At 41.3% G+C, this 27642-nt stretch overlaps 1 protein-coding gene across 1 annotated transcript; it reads left to right on the top strand.

Moving 5' to 3' along the window:
• LOC138603557 (prolactin receptor-like) lies at positions 1-27605 on the top strand. The gene is made up of 9 exons (XM_069675404.1): positions 1-12; positions 14935-15044; positions 19145-19283; positions 21708-21877; positions 25011-25189; positions 25610-25763; positions 25973-26060; positions 26286-26355; positions 26931-27605. Exons 2-9 carry the CDS (start codon positions 14954-14956, stop codon positions 27603-27605), a joined length of 1566 nt encoding a protein of 521 aa, XP_069531505.1. The 5' UTR covers positions 1-12; positions 14935-14953.
• The last annotated feature ends 37 nt before the right edge of the window (positions 27606-27642 follow it).

Consider the following 27642-nt stretch of genomic DNA (forward strand, 5'->3'; position numbering starts at 1 on the left):
TTTACTTTAGAGGTAAGACGGGTTCATGATCTGAAACGAACGTGAGCCGAGCGCTCGTGCACAGGTGTTTGTCTCATTAATTAAAAGTTGAGAAAAATACCTCTTTAATATCAAAACAGCAGTTAATTAAGAATATAATTAAAATATAAGGCGGTGAATTTATCAGCACAATTTTAGCGCTAATTTATTATTTATATATTGACATTGTTATGATTATTTTCAGTTAATGTATTCTGATTGATTAGTAAATAATTTGTTCCTGAAATATCAAAAAATAATCGCGCGTGAGGCGAGAAGTTTGCAGAACCCAAATTTACATCTTTAATCAGCTTAGTTTTTCTGAGCAGGGATCAATGGAAGCAAATTGTTCGAAAAGTTCTCGCACACACACCCTCTGTATAGGCTACCTGTTTAAATGGTGTCACCTGTTGAAGAGGTTTAATAAGGACAGCTTAAATCAGGCAAACAGCCTTTCTACCCCGTTTCACCATTTCTTTGTTTTTCTACTAAGTCACATTTCTTTGAGCTGTATTTTAATTGTTCAGCACATTTCCAGAATATGTGTCCTGCGAATATTGACTTACATAGTTGAACATGTTTGTTTTACTGTGACACTTCACATCTACAGGTCAGTTACTCCGTTTTTCTAAGCATATTGGCTCATCCTGACCCTGTTAAATAGATAGACTAGAACGCTAGTCCAGTTATGTTAGATTTTACATTATAATGACCAAGTGGAAAATATCCATACATGTCCACAGAGGCTCATTAGACCAGACATTCATTTTTTAGTTGAGATTTTTACTTTTCACATTTGTCCAAGAGAACCTGAGGAACCTGTTACATTCAAAAAATCTATGAAAATCTAGCTGAAAAAAGGTTAGACAAGTTTGACTATGATCTATGACTTAACTGCTGGTGGCTGATGATGGTTTCAGTTGTCACTTTCTGCATTCATGTGTCTCACGCAGTTTATCTTGAGTCTGCCTGCCTGCCTGCCTGGCTGCCAGTCATATTTCTCCTTGAGGACATTAAGGTTGAAGCAAACAATACAGGGCAGAAGAAAAGCATATTTCTGCAACACTACATTATGTTTACCTTTTCCTCTAATATTTGCATTTTCCCCTGAGCTCCCAGATAACTTTTCCTCTAACAGGTAGTCAAATAAAACAAAACAAGATGCAGGTTAAACAAATGCAGCCTTCGGCAACGGTTCGCAAACAGAGCGTGCTTCATTTTAAGGCTCACACGCTAAAAGGTCTGAGAAAGCTAATCACATTTAGTCCAGCTTCTTTCTCTTCCGCAAATGATCTCAACTACACTGACTGTGCTGTGGTGTTATCAGCTGCTCCGACTGTAAAGTCCAAGACATTATCATTAAATTGTCTCGTTTTGTGCTTTTCTGCACAAACTCCACGTTTTGGTTTCAAAGTCTGTTTTTATCAGCTTTTAACTGTGTGAACCTTTAAATACTGTTGCTGAATTATATATCAGTTGCTAATGCTAATGTTTTTTATCAGTTTTTTATTGCTCTATAGAGTTTATCTGATAAAAGAACTATAATTTATTGTGTGTATTTCAGCACAGACACCTCACCTGTTGTTACCTGCTGTGCCCATTGCTCTTATGTAGCTCTCTCTTTACGACACAGAGTCATAACACAGCTATCAGACTTAGTTTTAACAAATGAAAAAACACATTTCTCATGTGTCTCAGATAGTTTTACTGTTAATATTTAGTCATTGAATGGGAATTCCTCCTAAAGCCTCTGTCATAACCAATTTCACATCAGTGTTTTAAGGCTGATTTTGTCATAGCTGCAATTGTTTAAACGTAATCAACCCAACTCCTTACCCCCCTCAATGATGCTTCCTGAATGCCCTCGTGTGTTATAACAGATAAGACTGGCAAGAGAAGTAAACCAGACCACACCTAGACATGCAAGAGATCGAACAACATGTTTTCTTTTGAACAGTACAAATTCCTGTGAACATCCCTCAAACTCCTGAGTGACTGATAAAACAGGATCTGACGGATAATGGAATAGAAACAGGGTCTCTCCCTTCATAGAAACACATTTAGTTCTGTGTTTTGTAGGCGGGCATGTTTAATCATACACCACTGTTCTCGTCTCCGCCGCCAGACTTTGAAGATTATCTGTTGACGTCAGGCCAAGCTCAGAAATCATTATCCCAGCAGACAGTTTCTCTCTGTGGACTTCAAAGTAACAACAGAACTAAAGAAAAGCATTTCACACCCTGCAGAAAGTACTGTTACAGCTCCTGCATCTTTTTAAAAACAATCTAAATCTACATCAGAATCTGACTGCAGTAACCTGTAGCTGCTGAGACTGTTATAGGTCTTTAACACTGTACTGAACATGCACTGTGTGCACTTAATCCAGTGACAGTGCAGTCAGTTTTGTGGTAAAGTGACCCTGTTTGAAGGAGAAATTGAACAATGATTTATAAAATTCATGTGTGTGAAGTTTGACCCACATTCTGCAGGTACATGCTTAATCCTCGAGCCGCTCACAGTGCAATCATACTAAAATACATCAGCAGCAGGTTCTGAAAAATAACTCGCCAACATGAGACCTTCAGGGTTCTCTGTGATTTTCTTTGTGTTTTTTCATGCATCATTTTCTCGACTTAGATTTGTTGAAATACTGTTGTGTGATGTGATGTGGCTGCTCGTCCTCTACCTTCACCTTTTACTTTTCTTTTATCTGGAACTGTGCCGCCTTCTTTTATAGCCTGTGGCCCGTGAGGTCAACTGAATGTACCCCTGTAAAATAATATTTTGTTTGTAGGAGTAGTTGATCGTGCTGTCTGCAGGCTGAAATGCTGCCATTTGTTTTCATCTCTTCACTGAATCTTCTGTCTGTATCTGTCTGTCTTAAATCTAGGACAGAATATAGGACAGGTTACCTTCCTGTGCTAAAATAGTCATTTTCTCTATGAGGATTTGTATCGGGAGGTCAAAGTTGGATGTGTTCCATCTGCTGCCCTGTTTGAGTTCACTTGTTTAGTGATGTACAATGTACAGGAGCGACTTAAGTGCTGGGAATTGCATTGATGAGTTGACTGATCACTTGGTTTTGCAACTATTTGAACAGCTGATTGATCGTTTTAACATTGTTTTAACATTGTGTGTTCATACTGCTGTAACTGAAATATGTTTTGGACTGTTGTTGCTTCAGAAGTGTCGTAGACCTGGACATTGAATTGGATAATTTGTTAGATACGAACATTATCCTAATTGCAGCATTGACATGCTAAGATTGCATAAATACCTGAAGCACCGTTAAACTGACCTGTGTGGTGAATGTTCAGCTGTTTTTGCAGCCTGAGAGCTGAAGCAGTCAGCATTTTAAAATAGATGCTCAGAACGAAAATACTCTTACAAACAATAATAATGCAATAATGTTCTTGTGAGAGCACCCTTTGTTGGACCTTTGCAAGTCCAAAATGTTTTCAAATGATTACTGCACTATTTGGCTTGTCTTCAGACTTTCCTCACGACTTGGCCCTTGTTCCTAGGGAAATTGGTGACACTGGGTTGTCCGCGCCTAAAACACAAAATGTACATAATCCAGACATGGCTGGTTTAGAAAGGAAATTTACAAAGATGTTAATCTGTGAGTGACAACATGTGGGTGGATAAATAAAGGCGTTATACTGCTGCAGGACAGCGTTTAACTCTGACTTGTTAAAGCAGAAAAAGAACCTTTCAAACGAGACAGAACATGTAATAAAACTTGATCCTGGAGTCTAAGAAGTCTCTGTTTGACACTTGTTTACGTCTCAAGTGAATCCTGTTTATCAAAGTATGAAAAGAGAATGGCTGAAAGAATCTGCAGGGACTTTTCCTGTGATTAACATTATTAGCATTATACAGTACTTCCTGTCTGCCGCCCGCTGAAGCGGAAAATCCATTTTAACATATACATTTACTACTGTATGGGTTATCGTGCGTCATATGACCTTTAACGTCATGTGTTCATTATCTGAGCTGCCAGTCCACTTTCTCAGTACAGGGGAATCTTGTCTTTGTACAGGCAGAGATAATTCATTTGACTCCGCGTTAAAGGGCAAACACAGGACTGAGAGGACTCAAGCTTTTTTTTAACTGCTTGTGAACTGCAAAGCCCAGTTTAATCACCCTTTTTATCCATTCCTTTACCACTGACAGGCTCAGATTGTTATTCTAAGTGTGTGAGGAGGATGATTATTTAAACCAGAAACAGACGTTACGTCGCTCTCTTCAAAGACACCAGACTCCATTGACAAAAACAGTAAGTTTACCTGCTAGAACACGGGAGTTGCTGGTCAACCACTGCTATTATTAGTTAGCTTGTTTGTGCTATGGCTGACTTTGGTGTTTCAACTGAGTTAGTTTGAATCCCACAAAATATTTTTGTAACACACAAAACCACAAAGAAACTAACTGATCAAGGCAGCAGTAGACCAGCAACTCCTGTGTTCTGCACGGTAAAAATACTGTTTCTGTCAGTGGAGTCTGGTGCTATTCACCCTGCTGAATTTACACTCTCCACCTGCATCTCCTCCTCTTCTTTTTGATGCCTCCCCGTTGCCTACAACCTTGGCCAAAGGCATTATATTTTCAAGCCGTTTGTATGTCCGAGATGTCTCAGAAAACCTGAAGGGGATATCTTTAAATTCAGCACGAACGTCCCCTCGGACTTTATGATGAACTGATTAGATTTTGGTTAATTTAAGAATTCGTACAATATTTATCAGACACAAGTGATGACATGTTTTAACCAAACTGTCAATTCACTTTGACATCATTATGTCCTGGAAAAACACTTAAATGGCTATTATTTCCATCCCATTCATTGGTTGTGATATCTGAGGAACGCCTGGAGGGAATTTTATAACATCTGGTTTATTTCTGTTTCTGCTCTGTCCAAGAGAACGATGCTATCTGCGATCGATTAGTGGACAATATCCACACACTCTCCCTCACATCCCTGTTTTAGAGAGAGACGTTTGCTGGTATTTTGTCCCTCCTGCAAACGATCGTGGTGCCATCTCTCAAGTTTAATGCAGCCTTATTATGCTGTTAATATTTTCACTATACAAATATATCTTCCCCTTCCCAGCCAAAGTTACAGCCATATTTTGGGAAACATGTAAACTGAAACTTTATTATTTTGATTATTAGTTTATTGTTTAGCTGCTTCTTTAGCCAAGTTAGCGGCAGGGCTCCGTGTCAGGGCAGTGTGTCCGTCGATCAGGTTGACCTGAGACTGAAATATTCCATAAACTATTGGACAGATTGCCTTGAATGTTGTTCAAACATTCATGATCCCCAGAAGATGAATCCTGCTGATTTTGGTGTTCCTGACTTTTACTCTAGCATCATCAACAGCTTGTGATTTGACTGGCACAGAGTTCGGCACATATTGTAATAGACTGATCTCACAGTGTTGTATTTACTGTACTTATTGCAGATTGTCGATAGGCACCTGTAAGACTGCACTCAGGGCTGCATAGAAACAACTACACTTCTACACTTTAACTTCTGAAAGCTTTCGTCTTCTGCATCCTGTTCAATCCGTGCAGGCATCGTTTCCTGTGGATCTCCTGAATCCTAAACAGGAAACTCTGTGTGTAAAAAAAACTTCTATACAGAGAGACAGAAGAATGTAGTTCAAAAGTGTTGGTGATGGTTGATAACAGTCCGTTTAAGATTACCCACTGTCCTCTCACTGCTGTGTGTCACAGAGTTCCTGATATGACTGTCTGCCTGTTAATAAGCGCCAGCTCATCGTGGACGTGCAGGATTATATAATGCTGCAGTGTTTATGCTTAACATAAACCTTGGCTGGCGTCAGTGTTTGTGTGTGTGTGTGTGTGATTGGGTTTGCAGGCAGCCATGCATGTGACTCTGTGGATCGAATGCTGCTGTCTGTTCAGATCTGTGTTTCCTGTCTGAGTTGCCCGAGGCGCTCTCTGTGAGTGTGTGATGGGTGGATGCTCTGACTGGCGCTGGAATGGAGCTCCAGAGCAGCAAACATCTTTCTGATAAGACTTATCGCTGCTCAATCGGCACATGACGGTTACAATTGTGGTCACAAAGTCCAACAGTGTGTCTGACAGAAGCATATTGTTGCTCTGTTACTCGAACAGCCACATTTCAGAGGAAAAAAACAAAATACCAGGAAGCAAAGTGGGCAGAAATTAAATATATAAATCTTTTATTTAGCTCCAACAGGAAAATACTTACTATACCTACATACTAGAATAGTGTAGTGTAAACATAGAACTAGTTTCATTGTCAGTAAACCCCCTGATTACTTTTTTGACATTTCTTGTCTGTATGGTGAACAAAGTCCATCACAGTTACCAAGAGTCCAACGTGACGTCTCCTGGTATCTTGTTTTGTTCCATCCGCCGCCCCAAGCCTAAAGACAATAAATATAAAACAGTGGAAAGTAGCAGAATATGCAGATTTAGCTGAAGCCTGAACCAGAGAATGTTAACTGACATTTAAACATTTTAAATGGTTAGTTTGGATGAAACAAAAATTGGTTTAACACACAATAACACAACAAAAACTAACCAATCAAGGCAGTGATAGACAAGCAACTCCTGTGTCCTGAGACATCAAATGACTGTTTTAGTCGATGGAGTCTGGTGCTCCTGAAGAGAGAGATAGACTAATGGTTGTTTGTGCTTTTAAAGAGCATCACACTCTTTAACAGACTTTTGAATTTCACTTTGTTTCACTGGAAACCAATTAGTTAATAATGTTTTGATGAGTAATGACATTTTAAAATGATCTGTTTTCAGTCTTATGAAGAACATTTTGGTTTATTGTCGGCCTGATTGTGATTCTATAGTGAATTCAACTGAATGCCATCAAGATCCGTTAACTCTTTCTTTCTTTTTTTTGCGTTTCCATGAAGCTTTTTTTCCTGTTTCTGTGTCAGGACTCAATTATGACTCGTTAAAGGTCGGAGACTGGCCTGTGGGGACGGCAGCGTGATGAAGCAACAACAGCCCCTCTCTTTAAATAAGTCTTATCTCTTATTTGAAATAGCTTTTTTAATGTCTGCTCTCTAAAGAAAAATATCGTATTTTTCCATCTTCTAATTAAAGTCCCTGTTGGCTTTTCACACACGCACACAGTCAGAAGTTTGTGTTCCAGGAACACTTGATAGAAATAACTTAATAGAAATGAAAGCAAGAAAGGAAACAAATTAAACAAGCTTCCAATTAATAAGTCATTAAAAACAATATTTCAGTTTTATGTCAACAACACAGATAAACAACATTCAGGCAGCAGTAGATAAATACATTAATTTAGACGTCATGTGGAGCTGTTGCATCATGATCGTTATGCAAGATATTTTTTCAATGTGATTTTCTTACTAAAGCAATTCTGCTGCATGTTCTCCCATCACAAGGGAGATGTACAGCTGATGTAACTCAAAGGATAACTGTTTGTGGCATCAAGCAAAGATACATGATTTTAAAAAAGGCTGAAAGCCTGCAATAAAAAAATCTGTGTACTTTCATTCCCGCCCGACCAAGGCTCTGCAGCTGAGATAATAATCATAAAATCCATGTTCCAAACGCTCTTAAGCTTAAAGGGGAATTCTGGTATTTTTAATCCTGGGCTTTGAGGTGAAATTACTGTTTGTCAATGGAGTCTGGTGTCTTTGCAGAGAACGGTGTAAAGAACTTGTTTCTGGTTTAAAAAAGCACCTTTCTCTTTTACAAAAAAGTCCAGTTGTGTAGGGTTTGTGAAGTGGAGTGATCGTGACGTCAGGTTTTAATCACGAGCAGGAAAACAAAAACAAGTTTGAAATGCAACATGCTCATAATTCAGTGTGTCATGTTTCCCTCTGCTGCTCCGTTCGATATGTTTTAGAGGCCTCACACATCCAGAGGGTCAATTCAGGAGTGATCTTAACAGCTGCTGCTCTCTTCTTTCCAGCTCGATATCTGTAAGTGCAAACAAGTGAAGTCACTTAAGAGGTCTGTCTCACGGCTCCACTGAGATTTCACTTTCAGTGTTAGTAGACGTGTCACTGCGGGTGTGATGTCTATAGAGACTGGAACAGGAATGGTGGTTAAAAACTAGAGATTTGAGTAATTTTATTTGTAAATTTTCTAGTCAGTATGTTTGTGGGAGGATTTCAATACACATGTAGTGTCACACCTTTAAAAGGACCAAAGACATTTTTCTTATGCATCTTTAAATCTGTGTGAATGCATAATTCAGTTTTATAAATACACATCATTGTAACTTACCAACTATCACTGGATTACTTTTATAATGAAGAAAACTTTGAGCCTGATTCTAAATCAAGTTCTGCACATGTGTGAATCTTCTTTCTTTCTTTGATTTCTTGATATACTCCATAAATAATAATATCACAGACTGTCACATTCACTGCTGTTGATGTGTCGATTAGTGGATCAATACTTAACTTATAGTTGTTTTTACAACACCTGCATGCACCTGTCCTCTGACCTCACACTGTATCTTTACCTCTGCACCTCAAATCTCCCTCACATTTTGTAACCTCTGCACGAAACATGATTGACATTTTACAGATCAATATGTGGACACACAGGTTAATACTCTGTTAATGACTCTAATTATCTTACAAGGAGGAAGTAATGAAGTTATCTGCTATTTACCCTGTGGGTCAATAAAGAGGTTAATTAATAATGAAGTAAATAGATCTCACAGATAGATTTGATCAGAGTGAGCAGTGTGTGGACTTCCTGTTTATGTGTGAAGCTGTGTGTGTGTGTGTGTGTGTGTGTGTGTGAGGCTGCAGCCTGGCTTCACACTAAGCCTCCTGGACTCGCTCATATAGACATACCTGTCAGCCTGCCGATCATCAGAAACTGGTCCGGCGGGGGGCCTCGCGCATTAGCACGCAGATGGGAATTCATCGCCCGCATATGTACAAGTAGGGAGCCAGTCGTCACGGCAACAGGTGAGGCACGTGTTGCAATTGGCCATGAGGATCAGATAGCGAGGAGGGATGTTGCGTTTGTGTGCCAGATGTACCTTTGATGAGTGTGTGAGCTGATGTGTTTGTGGTGGCATTTCTCTCTCTGATGCATCTTTATTATTATTGTGCTCAGCTCGTGCTCCTGCTGCAGCCTGCATGTTCTCTCACAGATATTATAGCTGCACGTATCATATATACAGATTTCTAGATGCTCGGCTTGTTTTGTTGTCAGGCTCTCTTCTGTGTTGGGTTAAATAGGTTTCTGAGAGTTTCAGGTTAAAAATGATGATCACCAAACTGCCATTAACGTTCATAAATTGACGTTAGCAATTTTGTCAACAATTTCCTCATCTTTGGAGGTTAATGTAGTTCATTTTCACCGTCGCCTTCATGCTCCTCGGTCCCTCCCTTATTGTTTCCTCTCCCACAGAAGACTTCTACTTTCTCCTCCACATCTTTTCACACCACAACTTTTTTTGACATGAATTTTAAATACAGCGAGATCGTTTTATCTCCCTGCCCTAGTTACTCTCAGTGTTGACTTTCAGTTAAACTAAGGAATAATCATTTGAAATCCTTCTGGCTGTAGGAGGCTATCGCAGCTCTCCTTTACACACTTCGTTTCTACGTTTTCTCTAAATTTGTTACAGTTTTTTCATTAGGTTCTTACCTAAATTCCTGCAAATGAAGCTAATGTTACTGTTTACTAAGATGTTAAATCTGCAAGCATGTTAGCATTCTGATTTTAGCATTTAGCTCATGCACCAGCCTGACAGCCTCTTCTTTGTGAACCAGGGCGAGTTTACAGTAAAACTTGTCTAACTCATCTTTCTGATCTGAAAGACGAGGTTGTGTCCTGGGATGCCCCCGTGTTCGTGCCTTCTGTCTTTATATTTCACTACATTCACACATTAGTACTGTATGTACTCCTGTGTGCAGGTGGAGAATGATTACACAGCCAAGGATCTTCTGCTTGTCCTTGCTCTATAAAACCACAGTTATTTATTTATGAGCACAACTTTTACATTTCAGTTCAGCATATTTTCCCTGATCTTTGACTTCATCACCTTAATTAGTGCGGCTCAAAGACTTTGTACCTGTAATAAAAAGTGTCTCTCTGAAATAATTGAGCTCTTTAAGAGCGCACTTGGTCAGCTGTGTATCTTTAAGAGCCATCAGGTAGATCGGTTTACTGTGTGTGCTGTGGATTTACTGACTGATTAAACATTCACAAAGTGACACATCGGAGTCATTGTTCCAGCTGCAGTGAAAGTCCAGGTCTGATATTTACACCTGAACACAGAGCAGCTCTTTCTTTCAGTGTTTGTGGATGAGAAGTGAACATCAGGGGACATTCTTCAGTTTGTTTCAGGCCTTAGGGTCGTTCAGAGAGGCTTTCTCTGGGGCTGAGCAGTCACATGCCTGAGGACTCCAGCGTTTTCCTGAGACAGAAAGCCACGAAGAGTTGATTGAGTAACTGTTTATTCACAGACAAATAATCTCCTGTGATTCCTAATGGAAACATGTGACCGTTTTAATGAGCTCATGGCTGACACCAGCAATGTTTTCCTTTGTAAATGAAACGCAGTACGGTCCTACGGAGGAGCAGTAGGGCCAGAGTTTTATTAGTTTTTTGTATTTGAAGAATAAAGTCAAACTTTCAGTGTTGGTGCTGGACAGAAGAAAAATCACAGGTGGAAGAATTTTTGTTTTGCTTTTAGAGCATAAAGTCCAATATATGAGAAAAAAGACTTTTAGTTTAATTTAAAAACCAAGTTATGAAAGATATCTTTTGACATTTTGACTTTATTTTTAATATTTTAACTCTATTCTCAAAGCTTAGACATTCCTCTTCAAATGTGTCATTTCACGTTTGACTTTGTTCTCTACTTCTTTATTTCAGTCGACTTTATTTACAACATTTTGACCATTTTTTTCTTCAAAGTTTTCACTTCTACTTTCTCTGCAGTTTGACTTCATCTTTAGTATTTTCTCTTTATATTTGACATTTTGACTTTTTTCCCAACGATTTTACTCAAATTGCAAAACACAAAAAATATTTCCTCTCTTCATTTTTTTTTGTGGCATTAATGCTGAAAGTCTGACTTTATTCCGGACATTTCTACTTAAACTCAACATGTAAGATGTAAAAGATATCTTTCTCTCTATTCCAGAGAAGTCCAGCCGATGTGGATTGTTTTAGCTCTTGCAGGGTCCTTCGTGGATCTGTTCAGGATCAGTGACCTGTGCAGCTGCTAGCTAACTGTTTTAATTAAAGTCTGTTTATTCGTGCTCACTCTATTTCAGACCAGAGTCAGTATGTATGAGCATGACCGGAAAGTTAATCCTGCTCCAAATGAAAGAATAATCTTGAAATCTAAAAATCGTTCGTTTGACTTTGCAGGTTTCCCTGTTTGTTCATAATTCATACTGAAGCACTTTGTAAAGTCTGTGTTTAAAGGAGCCGCTCACAATAAATCATTGATCAGCCCTCTGAAGTTTGATGAGTTAAGAAGCACGAGACGCTGAGGCTTTATTGATACCTGTGATGAATGCGTGATGTCAACCACTCCTGTGTTGTGTGAGGACTTTGTTTCTTTTCAGCTTGTCGTTGACACGTTTTAAGGAGTTAGAAGGGATTTGTGTTTTATAACAGCTTATTTGGGGCATTTCTGCACTTGTTTATGGAGCACTGTGGGAGTGGAAATGATGTAGATTTGTGTTTACACTCACACTGGTATCCTGGATTAGTTTCTTATCCCTATGTGACCGTATAACGTGATCATCTGTGTACCAATAAAGAGTATTTGAAATCAGGTGTTTCCGTGCTGCAGCATCCTGCTTTCTTTCTGCAGACTCCAGGATGTTTACATGCTCAAAACATAACTAGGAAACTGGTGCACATGTAAACACACTCAGTGATTGACATGTTTAAAACTGGTCTTGTGTGCACGCTGCATATTTCCTCCTCATTTTAAACCCTAAAATAGATGCAAACTCTGTCTGCTTTTAAACCCCAGCTGACTTTAACTGTCACTCCTCCTTTGTTTTATTCTTTTACATATTTTATTCTTTTTTTATTCATGCCTTTTGTTCTCACATCTTTTACATATTTAATTGTTCCCAGCGTTTTTCCTGTCGTGCCCTTTTTTAAATTTTTTATTCATTTTATTTCTTGTTTTTATTTTACAGTATTTCTTTGACTTTGTCTTATTGTAAAGCACTTTCAGCTCCTCCCCCTGGAGCTCTATAGGTAAAGTTTTGTTATTTCTATTTTGGTACATCTAACACAAAATGTGCACCTGTGTTTGTAGCATGGAGGTGTTTTGAGGTTTAGGGTGAGTAAGGAAGGACGGCAGCCATTGGAGGATTAGCAACCTGGAGCTACAGTTATTTTGTGTGTCAGTCAGTAGGACGAGTAACTTTAAAGTTCGTCATCTTGTGCTATTGTCCCGTGGCTCGCTGTGTCAGGGTGAGCCGAGGATCCCAGATAAAACCCTCTTTTTTAATACCCCCGCCTGCAAGATCAAGGCAAGGATTACTCTGTGTGATTGTTGTCTTAGTGCTCCAGTATCGGCCGCTGCCGCTGTTAGCATGTCATCGTTCCCTCACAAGAGCAGCCTGTAAAACCCGCTAAGCTCCCATGTGACTTCATTACTGCTCACAGTTCTCAGGATCTAACGTTGGCCGTCGACATGATGATGATGAGTCATTGTTTTCTCGTGTTGTTTCATGTCCTGAGCATGGTTTTCACCGAGGTGGCTGCCAGCAGCAGAAAAAACTGTCCTCTAATATCGACTGGAGTAAAAGCTGCCAGAAAAATACTCAGTTACACGAAAGGGTTAAAGAGGGAAAGAAACAGAAACGGCAAAACAGAAAAGCAAAGGCATCAAAAGATGACAGAAGGAAAGGAACAGTGGAAAGGTACAAGGGAAGGAAGAAGGGATTAAGGGAAGAAGAATGAGAAGAACTGACAGAAGAAATGAAGGGTCAGAAGGAACTATGAGAAGAGGAAAGAAGAGCAAAAAAAGGAAGGAAGTTCTCAGGGTGGAGGAAGGAAGGGATAATAAAAGAAAAGAGGGAATGGATTATGGAAAGAAAGACAAGAAAGAGAGGCCGGATGGAAGGAAAGAGGTAAAAAGGAAGTAGGAGAAGATTAATGAGATAAAAGAAGGTTGAAAAGCAAGAAGGAAGGATGCAAGAAGGGAAGAAAAGAAGATGTTTGGAGGGGTTGGAGCAAGGAAAGAAAAATGTGAGAAATAGTATAAACAATAGCAAATATGAAAGAAAAGTACAACTAAGGAGAACGGATGACGGGTGAACAGGAAGAAGAAAAAGAGGAAAGACAGAAAAAAGGAAAAGGACAAAAGGGAAGGAGGAGAAGATGAAGGAAATAAGAAATAGGAAGGAGAAAACAAAGGAAAAGAGAGAGGAAGTGGAAAATAATAAAGGTAGGATAAAAAAAACTCTTAGTTTAGACTCCTCAGGTTCAGGATCAGTACCTCGGAAAGTTCCTGTGCAGTTAAACTGTTATTTATAGCTGTTTAGCTCTAACAGGTATTTTACTGCAGGGTTAGGTGTCCCTGAATGCACCGCCACAAAGCCCCTTCCCCTGCCCTGACGCAGGAAGTAGATTCTGCAGTCAGTGTTCCCGAGTTTTCCTAGAAAAGGTCAACGTGTCGCTGTTCTGTGATTAAACTGGGCCACAGTGGATCAATTTAGGGGGGATATTTAGGACACACAGGTCGTGGTGTTTCATTTTAGACCAACATCTTTTTAGAATCTCATTCCTGTTCCATCTTATTTTTACAGTGCATTAAGGGCTTTGTTTGTCTCTGATTTCAGGCTGCACAAAAGGACATGAGAGGAAATGCACATTATTTTGGCGGGGTCTTTTCTTCACTTTGTTGATTTCCAGGAAGAAGACCAAACTTAAATCTTTTAATATTATTTATTATACAACAGCAGCAATTCACTTCTTCTTCAGGTGTAAATCCATCTAAAAGGCTGCAGGGGAAAGTTTAAAATAGCTTCAGACCAGCAGTAAAACCAGCTGCATGCACGCTGCCGACACGGTGTGTATAAAAGGTGTTTCCATGACAGTTTGCCCTCACATGCCTCACACTCGTCTCTGACGGAGCGCCTCTGTGCACTAAGCTGATTAGAGTAATGAGCTTTCTGCTGAACCTTGAAAGATGTCTGTGCCGCCAAGTTTTATAGACGCTTTAATGTCCAGGAAATCAATGCAGTCGACACACTCACTCAAAGTCACAAGCTAAGAGATCCAGACCGTACAACATGTGCTTCACTTGACTGATCTTTACTCTGCATCAGGTCAGGGCTGGTTTTTAAACCGCTGTGTGTTTGTGATAATAATTCATCATCCAAACTTTTAAATAACATAAATTAAGTGCTTAAAATAATAAATACACACATACAGGGAGAGGAAAGTTTATAGATCACACGTCAGGAATAATCAATCAATACATTTGATTGAACCAAAAACACTATGTAAAAAAAGGTGATAGTAATGCAGCCTCTGCCCCTGAGAGCTGAGCTGCAGGAAGTCCCTAAAGTGAACCTAAATGAACCTTTTTTCTCTTTGTTTTAGAGAAAATGGAGGTCTAATTTATTAGGAATGCATGAACTCTTCAGAGGGGTTTGTTGAGGCGGTGATGTTGTTGCTGCTGTGATTTTCGATGTCTCATGACAGCAGGAAGTGATGCTTTGTCAGAGTTTGGGCTCACGGTGCTGCGGGGCGATCTCACTGCTGCCCTTTAAAACATAAACGTCCACTTGTCTTTGGGTCACATGGTTGGCTGGTGGACCTTCCCACAGAGATTACAGCAGTGTGGTTTCATTAGGCGATGTTTCAGGGGGGTCTCGGTCCTAACATGTGTGTGTGTGTGTGTGTGTGTGTGTGTTGACAGGTGGACAGAAGGTGGCAGGATGCTGTGGCTGATGATCTGTCTGCTTCCTGCAGTGAGCTGCAGCAGAACGGTCACACAGGACGCTGCTAATAAAGAGAGACGCAGCCACGGTGAGTCGTAGTTTATTTTAATATCGCCAGAGCCAGAAAGTAAAGATGAAAGACACAAAATGAAGTTATGTCCTCTTTTAAGGAGACTCTTACCCCCTGCAGCTGGAGGTCTTTTTCTGCAGGATTCTGTTTAAATGTAAATCTAAAATAAGTCATGAAATACGACAGACATCATTCTTTTTGCAGCTGAATGCCAAGACGACCCACTTCTGCATCATCACGTTGTACTACATGTTCATTGATGACGTCATTACGTTTCATTGCATGCAGTCTAAACGTGGCTGGAGGCTGCAGGAGACTTTAATATAAAAATCTAAATACGAAGGGCCTAATTTACTAATCAAGGAACTTTTTGGTCGACAGATTTTAGTTTCATGAAAGATTTAAAGATTCTCCATGAAGTGACGTCACAACAAGTACAAGCAACAATGTAGACTGTATCTCTGATGAATCTATCAAACCTCAATCAGCAACCTGCTCATAAAACTGGGAATATGTGAAACATGTTCAGAGGTCAAATAACTTCCAGAGTGTAAATCATTTATAGTTCATGTTTTACTATAAATAAACATTTAATCCTTACATGTGGAAATGTTTTTTGTGATTAGTCCAATATTTGTATTTCTTTGTTTATAACACAATTTAACGACTTAAATCAGTTTTGTGATTCGTGAGCTGTGTTTGTTTGTTTCTTGTGTCGCCACTAAATTAGCAGCTTGTTAGCTGATTAAATGTGACATGATCCTCTCTGCTGCGTGTGTTTGTTGATCTTTAGAATTTGGCTCCAAATCGAGACATGGTTGCATGTGTTAATGAGGCTCTCATGGTGCCTTAAATCTAAACCAAAGACTTAAAGCAAACTGATCCTCCATCGTGCTCGGCTGATGGATCAGTCGTGCTGACACACTGAGCCTCATCTCGCCTCCCAAAGCTCCAGTCACTCATCGATCCACAAGTTCATCACTGATTTTTCCTCTGACACACATGATGAACCTTGCAGTGGAAATTAGTCAGTGCCTACATTTGGAGTTTGGAATAGAATATATTCAAATGCATCATATCCCTAGAATCTGTGCAGTGGTGGGGAGTAACTCAGTGCCACGGTTTAGTAACTTTCCGCTAAATCTTTTGGGGTCATATTGAACCCTTTCAGAAAGCTCTGTAAGCGTTTGAAAAATAAATCCAGAGCCGTGAACCGGAGCTCTGTCCGACCGGATCGGAAGCAGACAGCCGCCAGCTGTGCCTGCTGTATTTATTTCTGCTCAGCTGGACGTGTCGGCAGCTCGTCGATAACCTCCCCACTGAGCTCACAACACTGATGACTTTTATTACCTGTCGAATTTGTGCTCATTTCTACAACCAGTTAAAAGCTGCACAAACACACTCTGTGCCCGGCCCCATTCGGACTTTTTGATCTGATTCTTCCAGGGAAGTTTGGATTCAGCAGAGAGTGCATTTAAAACAAAGTTCACCGTTTCATTTTAATTATTTCCAACCTCTAAATGACCAAACACAGGAGAGATCCATTTACATGCAGCTGCAGTTACAGTGCAGAATCCTCTTTGTAAGATGGGTTACTGTCCCGACATGGTCAAACTGCTGCATTGGTAATCATAACTGTTGGGTCATACAAACACACATTCAGGGGTCATTTTCCTGCAGCAGCTCACGTCACAAAATTGCACTCTTTGGATGAAAAGAAAACAGGACGTTGCAAGTAAAGGATGGGGCCGACTGCAGTTTACAGTATAAAAAGTGCCAACAGTGTAAAATCCAGGATCTGTGTTCGGACATGAAGCGCGCGTTGTCCGTGCCACAGTTTAAGGAAGGGGACTTTGGAAAGAAAAAGCAGCATCACATGACTCCATGACTTTTCTTTGTAGTCTTTCCGTTAACTTTTAATCCCTTCAAACACAGCTCAGTTTGTGTCTCTGTTTTTGGAGTCGTTTTGGTGTCTTTGTTGTCGTTCTGCAGCCTTTCTGCGGCTGATTTGTGTATCTTTGTGGCTGTTTTATTATAAGTCTCTTTTGTACATGTTTTTGTAATTGTTTAGTGTGTCCTCGTTGTTGTTTTGTCGATCTTTTTGGTCGCTGTTCAGGTTTTGTTAATCATAGGATTAACTTTAAGTCACACAGGGACACAGGACCTCGTTTGTTTCGTTCTACAGAGTTTATCATTGATTTTCAGGACATAAAATGAGTCTTACAAAGCTGACTCTGTGTTTTATATAAAGTCCAGATGCAATGAACCCCTGTCTTAGTTCCCTGTTAAAAATACCCTTGACGTTACGGACGTTGTACAGCTCCTGCAGTAAAACATTTTGCTCCGGTCGATCAGATTGGCCGCAGGTATGATTTCTCCAGCTTTATCACAGCCCAGCGTGCGTCTTTCTTTATTTCTGAGAAGTGGAGGTGGTTGATTAGAAAGAGCCTGCAGCGTGGCTCCCTGAGCTCCTTACAGCCGGCACAACAGGCCTTTGTTTCCCCGCTGCCCTCGGCCTGCAGCTCCATGCATTCTCTGATGGATTACTGCTCGCCTCCCACGGCTGTGATCTGTGAGGGCACATGATGCCTTGCTGCTTTCATGTGCTCTCCGGGGGTTCCTCTTACGTGATAGTCCAATATAAAGGTTTCCTCCTTTTGGAATTGATGCTCTTGGTTTCAGAAAACGAAGCTGGACCCCTCCCGCCCCTTTGGAAAGCTTTCCAAAAGAAGTTGGGATTTTTTCAGTCAGCGGAGCGAGCGTTCTTGAAGTCATACACTGATGGTGGAAAAGAAAGCCATTTATTTACTAACCTTACTGTAACTACTACTGTATGGCGTTTCTATGTTCTCTGTTTTTTCTGACATTGTCTGTTGAGCGACCTTGAATGCATTGTCTTCTTTTGTATGGATCCGAGGAAGAACATCGTCACTGCTGGGATAACTAATGGTGCATAGATAAACAGAAATGAGACTGTATTTTATGTTGGGATGATGTTGTGGTTTTGCACAGGCAAAGCTATGACTTTAGCACAACCGAAAACAGTAATGCTTCGACAATAACAGAGTAAAAAGTGTTGTGTGTGTGTGTGTGTGTGTGTGTGTGTGTGTGTGTGTGTGTGTGTGTGTGTGTGTGTGTGTGTGTGTGTGTGTGTGTGTGTGTGTGTGTGTGTGTGTGTGGTGTGTGGGTGTGTGTGTGTGTTTGATGTTCAGAGATGATCAGTCTCTCTGCCTCAGATGCAGATCAATGTTACTCTGAGCCGCAGGGGCAACAGTCGATCAGACAGAGATGGATGGATAACTTTCTGTGTGTGTGTGTGTGTGTGTGCGTGTGCGTGTGCGTGTGCGTGTGCGTGTGCGTGTGCGTGCGTGTGTGCGTGTGCGTGCGTGTGTGTGTGCGTGTGTGCGTGCGTGTGTGCGTGTGTGCGTGTGTGCGTGCGTGCGTGCGTGTGTGTTTGAGGCAGAATCACATGGAATTAGGAAATGGATTTTATGGAAGTGAGTGTGAGGAGAGATGACAGTTGGATAATAGATTTTTTTCCCCTGGTTGTGTGTGTGTGTGTGTGTGTGTGTGTGTGTGTGTTCTGTTTCCTCTTCATTATCCAGTGTGAACTTTGTTTGTTTTTCTGTGTTCTTTTTCGAAGGAGGATTGGATTTCCTTGTCGTGTTGCTCTACAGTCGTTCTTTTGATCAAGTTTATATTTGTTTCCTTTCACAGAGGGAGTCACACGCTGTACAGATTGTATAAACCCTGGGGGTATTGTGTGATTTGTGATGGTGAACTTTATAAATAAAACTTGTTTTTCATGTCTTTACAGTCGCCTTTTTCTGGCCTTTTTTCATCTCTTTCCTGTCATTTTGTATCTCTTTATTGCATTTTTGCAACTCTTTGTGATTATTTTGCATCCTTTAGCGGCTGTTGTGCATGTCTGCTATATTTTGTGTCTCTTTGTACGAGAGAGAGGGAGAGATTCTTCAGCCCTGAAAGTGTGAGTGAAGAATAAACCACCTCTCACCTGTCTGTGTGCATCTGAACCTGCACATGCATGAAAACACCTGTCACCATCTGCACACCAACTGACCCGACCTTGGGGGGGTTTTTTGTTGTTTTTTTCACAGACGATGTTGCCGTGACGACAAAGCCTCACATCTATTACTGCCGCTCGCCCAACATGGAGGACTTCACCTGCTGGTGGCATCCGCTCGACAACCTGACAGACGGCGAACAGGTCACCCACATCCTCAGCTACTCCAAAGAGTGAGAACAACACACACACACACACACACACACACACACACACACACACAGAACTTAACTTTGAGATACTTGTACTTCACTTGAGTACTCAGTTTTAATTTACATTTGTCTTATTTGACTGACAGGCTCAGATTCTTATTCTACATGCCTGACAACATTACAGAAAGGATCCCTACAGAGAAACCAGACAAAGCCCGAACAGCCCTCTCCCCTCTGAGTCACCAGACTCCATTGACAAAAACAATGATTTTACTTCACAGAAAACAGGAGTTGCCGGTCTACCACTGCCTCGATTGGTTGGTTCGTTTGTGTTATTGTGTGACTTTGGTGTTTGAAATGGTAAGTTCGGATGAAACACAACATTCATCTAACACAAACAAACTAACTTTTGAAGGCAGCAGTAGACCAGCAACTCTTAAAATTACTGTTTTTCTGAATGGAGTCTGGTGTGTTTGCAGAGAGCGATGTAACGTCTGTGTGTGGTTAAAACAATCATCTTCCTCTGTAACAAAAAGGTCTATCTCTGTAGGGATCCTTTCTGTCATGTTGTCACACACTTAGAAGAACAATCTGAGCCTGTCAGTGGAAACAACAACAACTTTGGTTCTTGTCTTTGTTGCTGAGAGTTAAATAAGAATATTGATACCAGTTTACAGCCTGTTCACTGCTGCAGGCCGAAGAAATCTACTGGAGACATTCAGACACTTTTTTGTACCTGCTGGTCGTTTACTCCCCAAAGATTTAAAAACAAGTACCCAAAAGTAAAAGTGGTGGAGGCCCCCTTTAAAGCCCAAACACAAACTGCTGTCTGAAATCTGATTCCATTGACTCCATTTGATCTGACGAGCTCGAACCAGGGACAACAGCCTCAGATCTGAAGTTGACTGAGGTTTCTGGGTCGTGTGAGTTTAAATCCACTTTGATTCGCTTACTTCACTTCAAACGTGAAGCTTTTAACAAGTCCATATTTTAGATAGCAGCTCTGAGACCCTAAATGCGGCCTCACGTGTCCTCATACTGATGCCAGCCTGCCCGCATGGCACACGCCGCACAGAAACTGCTCCCAGTAATCAGGACAAATTGGATTGTAACTTTGACCTGACACGGCATCGCTCACGCCTGCTCGCTCTCCTGCAGGAGTTTATTGCAGATGTAAATCTGGGATTATGTAGAACGAAAGCCAAAAACAACACAGAATATATAAAACAGCTTGAACTGTGAGAAAAGATCCCACTGTTGTTTCTGAGAATTTGTGATTGGATAGATATGATTTAGCAACAATAAAGGTCTTTGGGATTTTCACAGTATTTAGACTGTACAAAGAGAATACAATGAGACAAGCTTGATGAATAAAGGAGTAAATCTCTTTGTTTTTCTATCGTTCACAAAAACAATCCATCCAGAACGTTTCTCGAGGCCACTTAATCTTTAACTTTTCGAGATATTTTCCAAATGTCGAATGAAGCAGACTGGAGCCGACGCAGAGAGAGCCTGCAGCTTTCCCCGGAGGCAGTGACCCATTTTGAGACGAAGCTTCAAGTTTGTTTCACTAAATAAAAACTGAAAAACAAAAGTACATCTGCAGCTTGAAACATAATGAAATCAAAAGCATTGCTGCTTTGAAAAGAAGCTGCAAAAATATTTAAAACATCAGTTTGAACTAGTTTAAACAAGTTGTACAGCACGACATGTGAACAGTCCTGAAACAGAAGAAAACACAGCAGCCGCGGTTATCTTTAAAATACCTGCTGCTCAGGCTCCTATAAGAATGTAATAAAGTCCCCAACAACAAAACAACGTTACGCTTCAAAACTTGACATTTATTACAACTCTCAAAGCATGTTAATGAAAAACAACCAAACCTACTTTATTGTTTCTATCCTGGTTACACAAATAGTTTAGTCTTGACATATCCCGCTTTATAATCGTCCAGGTGAGCAGATATTTCAACTTATAAAAGGTATTTATGTCGGTATTCTGTATATTATACAGTTTGGTATAATTAAATCAAATAATTTAAGTGTCTGCGCACACATTGCAGTATAGTTTGAAATCTAGCTACACTTAACGGTATGATAGATCCAGAATTGGTACTAAATAAAGAGCCGTTTAGAGCTGATAGAGCCAAATGATCCGATCACTGAAAGGAGCAGAAACTCCCATCACTTGGAAGACGGAAACTTTACTTCAAAATACAAACGCTGCTCAAAAAATTAATTAACTCGAAAAAGGTTTACACCTGCCTAATGATGCCATCGATGAAACTCCCGCCAGTGTGCAGGAGTGTAGGACTACATTGATTAGAGACACGTGTTAAATCATGGACCTTGATCAGGAATCAAACCAAGAAGCAAAGCTGTACAAATGAAATGATTTTTTGGCGTGTCTTCCTGAGGTGATGGAAATTCTCTCTTTTGTTTCCAGTAAGGGGCCCAAACACGAGTGTCCAGACTACGTGACCTCCGGCCCGAACAGCTGCCACTTCGACAGCAGCCACACGTCCATATGGAAGATCTACTGCATGAACGTGACAGCCATCACAGCCCACAGGAACTACACCTCCCAGGAGCACTGCCTGGACGTGGCCGAGATCGGTAAGAAGGGTGGGAATATTCTAAAAAGCTGTCGTTTAAACACGAGCTGGTTGTTGGGTTCAAAATGTGAAGTTCATTTCCTGAATTTTATAATTGTTGTACGAACACAAATCAGAAACATGCATGAAAAAATATTGACCTGATTTTTCACACAGAGCTGCCAAATTTAACAACAGAAAGACTGTAAAAAACGGAGGTTGAAAAAGTAAAAGAAAGAAAGAAACTCAAAGAAAAGGTCGAACCAAAATATAATAAAATGTTAGAGCAGCTTCAAACCAAGAAAATAACATCCTTTAGTTTACGTGAGCTTGAAGATCTCCTCCCGCTCAGTCAGACAGAGAGCAGCACCCTGGGGTGCTTCTTGCATGAGACGGATGAGCGATAGCAGGTGGTGTCCCTGAACGCATCGCGAGGAGGTTAAGTAACGTGTGGATGTGAAACGCCTTCAGGCTTCACTGGAGGAAATCTCAGCAGAAGGTTTGGTGTTTATTTTCACATCCTGAAAAAGTCTCAGAAGTGAACAAAGGTCAGTCTGAGATTCAGAGTTAGTTTTTTGTCCAGTTACCAGTTATGGGCTGCAACATGATGAATGACCTTTTCTGTGATAAAGCGCCATATAGATTAATACAGCAACACAGACATGAATAATGACTCTGCTCTGCTGCTTTTGAATACATGTTTCATTTGTGTTTTTACCCTCTTTCATTTTTCTCCATCGATTCTAATGAAATTCTTGATTTGAGGCAGATTTTCATGTTACAAGACTTCAAGAAGCATAACCATCTTTGAAACTAAGATTTACAGATACACATATTTCATGACTCATCTGTCTCTGTGTGTTCTGCTCCATCCTAACATGCCCCCATGCTATCTAAAGCATCAAAGGAATCCTCCATTTCTCATTTTTTTGTGTTATGACCTCTAAGTAATTGGATTCACGGGTTTCAGCAGCGTTTTTCTCATTTTTCATACTTGAACGGAGGATTTACAGGGTCATTCCTTCAATGAGTGTTATTTTCAAACTCTTTAAGAGATGAATGCATTGATTTGAAAGCTCTTAAATCCCGCTCTTATTTTGGAGGAGCCTCTGGCAGTTAATGTCATTGCTTTGGGAATCGGTGTCTGTTATCGTCCAGATTCGGCAGATTTGGGATCAGTCTACTTCCTGAGATGCAGAAGGGTGGCTGTGTGTGTGTGTGTCATGTGAAGAACCACAGACGTGTGTGTGTGTGTGTGTGTGTGTGTGTGTGTGTGTGTCATGTAAAGAACCACAGGCGTGTGTGTGTGTGTGTGTGTGTGTGTGTGTCATGTGAAGAACCACAGACGTGTGTGTGTGTGTGTGTGTGTGTGTGTGTGTGTGTCATGTAAAGAACCACAGGCGTGTGTGTGTGTGTGTGTGTGTGTGTGTGTGTCATGTGAAGAACCACAGACGTGTGTGTGTGTGTGTGTGTGTGTGTGTGTGTCATGTAAAGAACCACAGGCGTGTGTGTGTGTGTGTGTGTGTGTGTGTGTGTGTCATGTGAAGAACCACAGACGTGTGTGTGTGTGTGTGTGTGTGTGTGTGTGTGTCATGTGAAGAACCACAGGCGTGTGTGTGTGTGTGATTTGTCTATCTACCAGCAGCCTCGTGTGTGAGTCCATGTGACCGTGTAGTGATCTTTTGTTGGGTCTCAGATGTCAGGGACATCGCTCTTATCGCGGCCCTGCAGGGAATCCGGCCCCCGCCTGCAGAGCCACAGACTGCTGCTGTAACTGAAAGGTCATCGCTCGGTGTCAGACGTCGTTTATGCTCTAATGTCATGTTTGTGATGTGACGTAGGTCTGATGAAGGAACACATCTCTCACATGATAATATAATATGATGACTGTTCTTTATTATTAGTCAGCTCTAAAGTCTGTTAAATGTTAAAATGTGCAGAAGTGACGTATTTATGTCTTTTTCTGTCCCTAAAAGACCCGAAAACAAAAAGATATTTCAATTAAAATCATGTTCAACAGAAATGCAGCGAATCAAACAGTAAAATGTTAAATCTTTATGATTTCTTTTGTCCCTAAAACACTCCAAAAAGAGATATTTGAAACAGAAAAAAGCAGAAAATCAACCCTGAAAAAGCAGATAAATTACTTCCAAATCAGCCATCATGATCCACTGAGCCATTTTTCATTTTATTTCTTGAACTTTTCGAGTCGAGGCCACTTCAGGCAGCAGCACAATTACATGTCACAAATTACAGAATAGAATAACACACGCTCACATAGAAAACATCTACAGACAGATCAGTGTGACTTTATTATTCCTTTGAAGGTGCAGTGAGACCAGCTCCTGAAGTCAAAGTAGAAGGAGCAGCGTACTTTAACGCCCCTTTTCCCCACTCCAGTTCAGGGACAGTAAGTAATGCAAGATAAAATAATAATTCCTCTCAAATAAAACTAAAGTAACGAGCCTGTTTAAAACTGTAAGCAAAGAAAGTAAAGGTGTTTGTGTCAACATGCAGGAGGTTCAGTGCAGAGTCAGTGTTTTTTATAAGGCTCTTTTATGTTTAAGGATCTTTTCAGGGACAGAAAAGAGTACGGATTCTGAAACTCTCATCACTTCCTATGGAGCTAAAATATGGAGCAGTCGTGCTGAATATCAGCCTGATCCCCCCCATTATAACTGACTTTCTGTATTTAAAAGATGAAGAAAGAGTAGGATTTTGTTCCCGTTTAAACCCTGCACAAGTGATTTTGTGTGAGAACTACAAACCAAAAGAGTGTCGGCTTCAGTGATGCCATCGACGTGCATCAGCTCTGCAGAGAATCACACACCAGTTGAAAACATGCACAGAATGAATAATCAATGCAGGTTATAAAGTTAAATAGTTTTAGGTTTCCCTGCTGGATGAATAATAAAGAATATTATCTCATCATGACAACGAGATTATCTACATGTATGAATTAACAAGGGAACATGATAACTGCAAATGTATTCATAAAGAGATGATCTACAGCGAGCATGCGATCGGTCCCAGTGCATTGTGGGCCGGGAAGGAGGTTCTTACCATGCAGAACCATTAAATAAAGCTTTTTCTTTCCTTTCTTTGTCCGTGGGCTCCCTGTTGACATTTCACAACATGCTTCTGTGTCGCCACAGTTCAGACCGAAGCTCCCGTGAACCTGACCTACGCGCTGAAGGACGCCGGCGGGGACGAGTTGGGACACAACGCGCTGCTGTCCTGGACGTACCCGGTGCCCTCCGACCTCAAGTACGGCTGGATCACTCTGGTGTACGAGCTGCAGTACAGGCGCGTGACCGAGCCCGACAACTGGAAGGTAAACACACAAGACAGCAAGTGTACATTTATTTTAATGCTTTTCTTGGCAGGAGCCATTTTTCATGTTCCAAATGCATGGTCGTTTACACATTAGAATTTCGTTTTTTGTTTTCAACTTACTGTGCAAATTCAGGAATGATATTGCTTTATACTGTAATAAGTGGTTGGCATTACATTGGAGGTAAATGAATTGCAGTACATAAAAGGTTTTTATGTGTTTTCTGCTGTTATAAAGGGTCTTTTTCACAGTTTATTACCTTCTAACTTTAAAGCACTTCCTTTTGTTGTTGTTGTTTTTTTATTACATCACTGTCAGCAGTTAAATCTACACTCAGAGTTGCACAATATCAAAGTTGGGTGGTATATTATATAATACATAAAGATTACACTCTAATAACGTGTTTGTGTGTTGGTGCAGGTGAAGCACCCCCTACGGGAGCCTCATGTGGAGCTGCTCGGCCTCCCGGTCGGAGACTACGTGGTCCGTGTTCGCTGCCGCTCGCACAACTACGGCCTGTGGAGCAAATGGAGCTCCACGCTGGTGATGAGCATCCCCACCAGGCCGCCTGCAGGTACGTTGACCAGAGACCTCTGGTGGAAACCACTAAAAGTTTATGAAGGAGTATTTTTCTTTCATGTAACTCTCAGGGACCGTTCATTGCTTAAGTTCTGCACAAATATCTGCCGCAGATTCTGGTTCATCGGGAAGTCGCAGCTGCACAATGATTGTATAATTTCAGAACAGACTCTGATGAAGTCTCTTTTCTTGCTACCTGTGCAGGTAAACTCCTGGTGAGGATTCTGGTGTCAGGAGTTGGTGTCGTGGCTCTGCTGGTCATCGCCTTTGGTATCATCCCACAGAGCAGGAGGTGAGAACAAACACACGTGCATCTGATGTATTGTCTTTATAAATAAGTGAAGGAAGCAGCTTCAATGATTTCCTGTCGGTTCTGCTTATTATCAGCTGATTATCTAATATCATTATCATTATCATTGTTCCTCCATTCTGGTTTGTTGGCTCAGTGTGTGTGTGTGTGTGTGTGTGTGTGTGTGCTGCCCTTTCACACTTGCTCTCTTTATGTCTTCACCTTCAGAATAAAAGACTACTTCCTGCCGCCCATTCCAAAGCCGAGGATTGTCGGACTCGACCCGCTGCTGCTGAAGGTAACACACACATAGACATTGACACACTCGCACACACACACACACACACACACACACTGGTACATTTTTTCTGGGTAATTTGGTGGCTTGTTGTTCTGATCTTTTATTTTTTTCTTTATTTCCTTCCCTCCCTCCTTCCCCTATCTGTCAACATCTCTGTTACACACTTCCTTTGTTTGCTTCCGTCTTTCTCCTTTCTTTCTTTTCTTTCTCTGCCATCTTTTTTTAATTGTATGCCTTTTCCTCCTTTCTTTTTGCCTCCTCTGTCCTTCCCTGCTGTACTTTCTCTCCTCTAATCTCCATCCTTTCTCTTAAATATCTCTCCACCTTGTAAATATTTTTTCGTCTTTTCCTCTGTGATATCTTCCCTCCTTTCAATTCCGATTCTCCTGTTTCTTTCTCGTCCTCTATCTTAACCTTTTGCTGTCTCGTCTTTGTTTGCTGGCATCTTCCTTCTTCTCCCCAATATGTGTTTTCTTTTGGTCCTTCTTGCTCTTTTTTCCCTCCACATCTCCTCTTCCTTCTTTTTCTTTTCCTCTCCCCTCCCTCTCTTCCACACCTCACCCCTCACTCAGAAGGGGAACTTGGACGAAATCAACCGTCACTTCAGCAACTTCCACAGCTACAGACCTCCGAGCTACACGGAGGAGGTTTGGGACCAGGTGAGCGCCAACGACGTCTATCTCACCACGCCGAGAGACCGCTACATCCCGGCCACACCTACCAACAGGGAGAAGGATGCTCTGATGGTACCGTGCAACCTGACGCATCACCCGTTCACGACCCCCAACCCATCATCTTATGTGCAGAGCCTGTCGCCCTACTGCTCCTCGCCTCCTGAAGCCTTCGCCCCCACGCTGGATGTTCCCTCCTCGTGGCCGAGGCCTGAGATTGTGTCTCTGCCGGGGACAGAGTACAGCGTCATGGGACACCCCGGCCTCCCCAACACTTTCCCCACTCCTGACACCACAGCTGTCTCCACCAGCCGCTCGCCGCAGGACTTCTACACCTGCGTCCAGCTCATGAACGACAGCGGTCAGGTGCATCTGGTGCCCTGCCTGCCGCCGGCATACTGCCAGGAGTTCCCGTCTTTCCCAAGGGTCGACTCAGACGCAGAGGAGAAGAAGAAGAAGCTGGCTGACTACCACGCCAGGATGAATGTGGGGAACCGGCAAAAAGATGGCGGCGAGGCTGAGAGGAGCGAGGCGGCGGACCCTCTGCTGCCTGTCACTGTTGATAACAGGGGCTGAAAAGAGATTTAAAAAAGACAAATACTGTGAAAACTGT

This window comes from Semicossyphus pulcher, unplaced genomic scaffold (genome assembly GCF_022749685.1).
Source record: "Semicossyphus pulcher isolate SPU_LCO1_2020_fin unplaced genomic scaffold, fSemPul1.0.p SCAF_24, whole genome shotgun sequence".
NCBI lineage: Eukaryota > Metazoa > Chordata > Actinopteri > Labriformes > Labridae > Semicossyphus > Semicossyphus pulcher.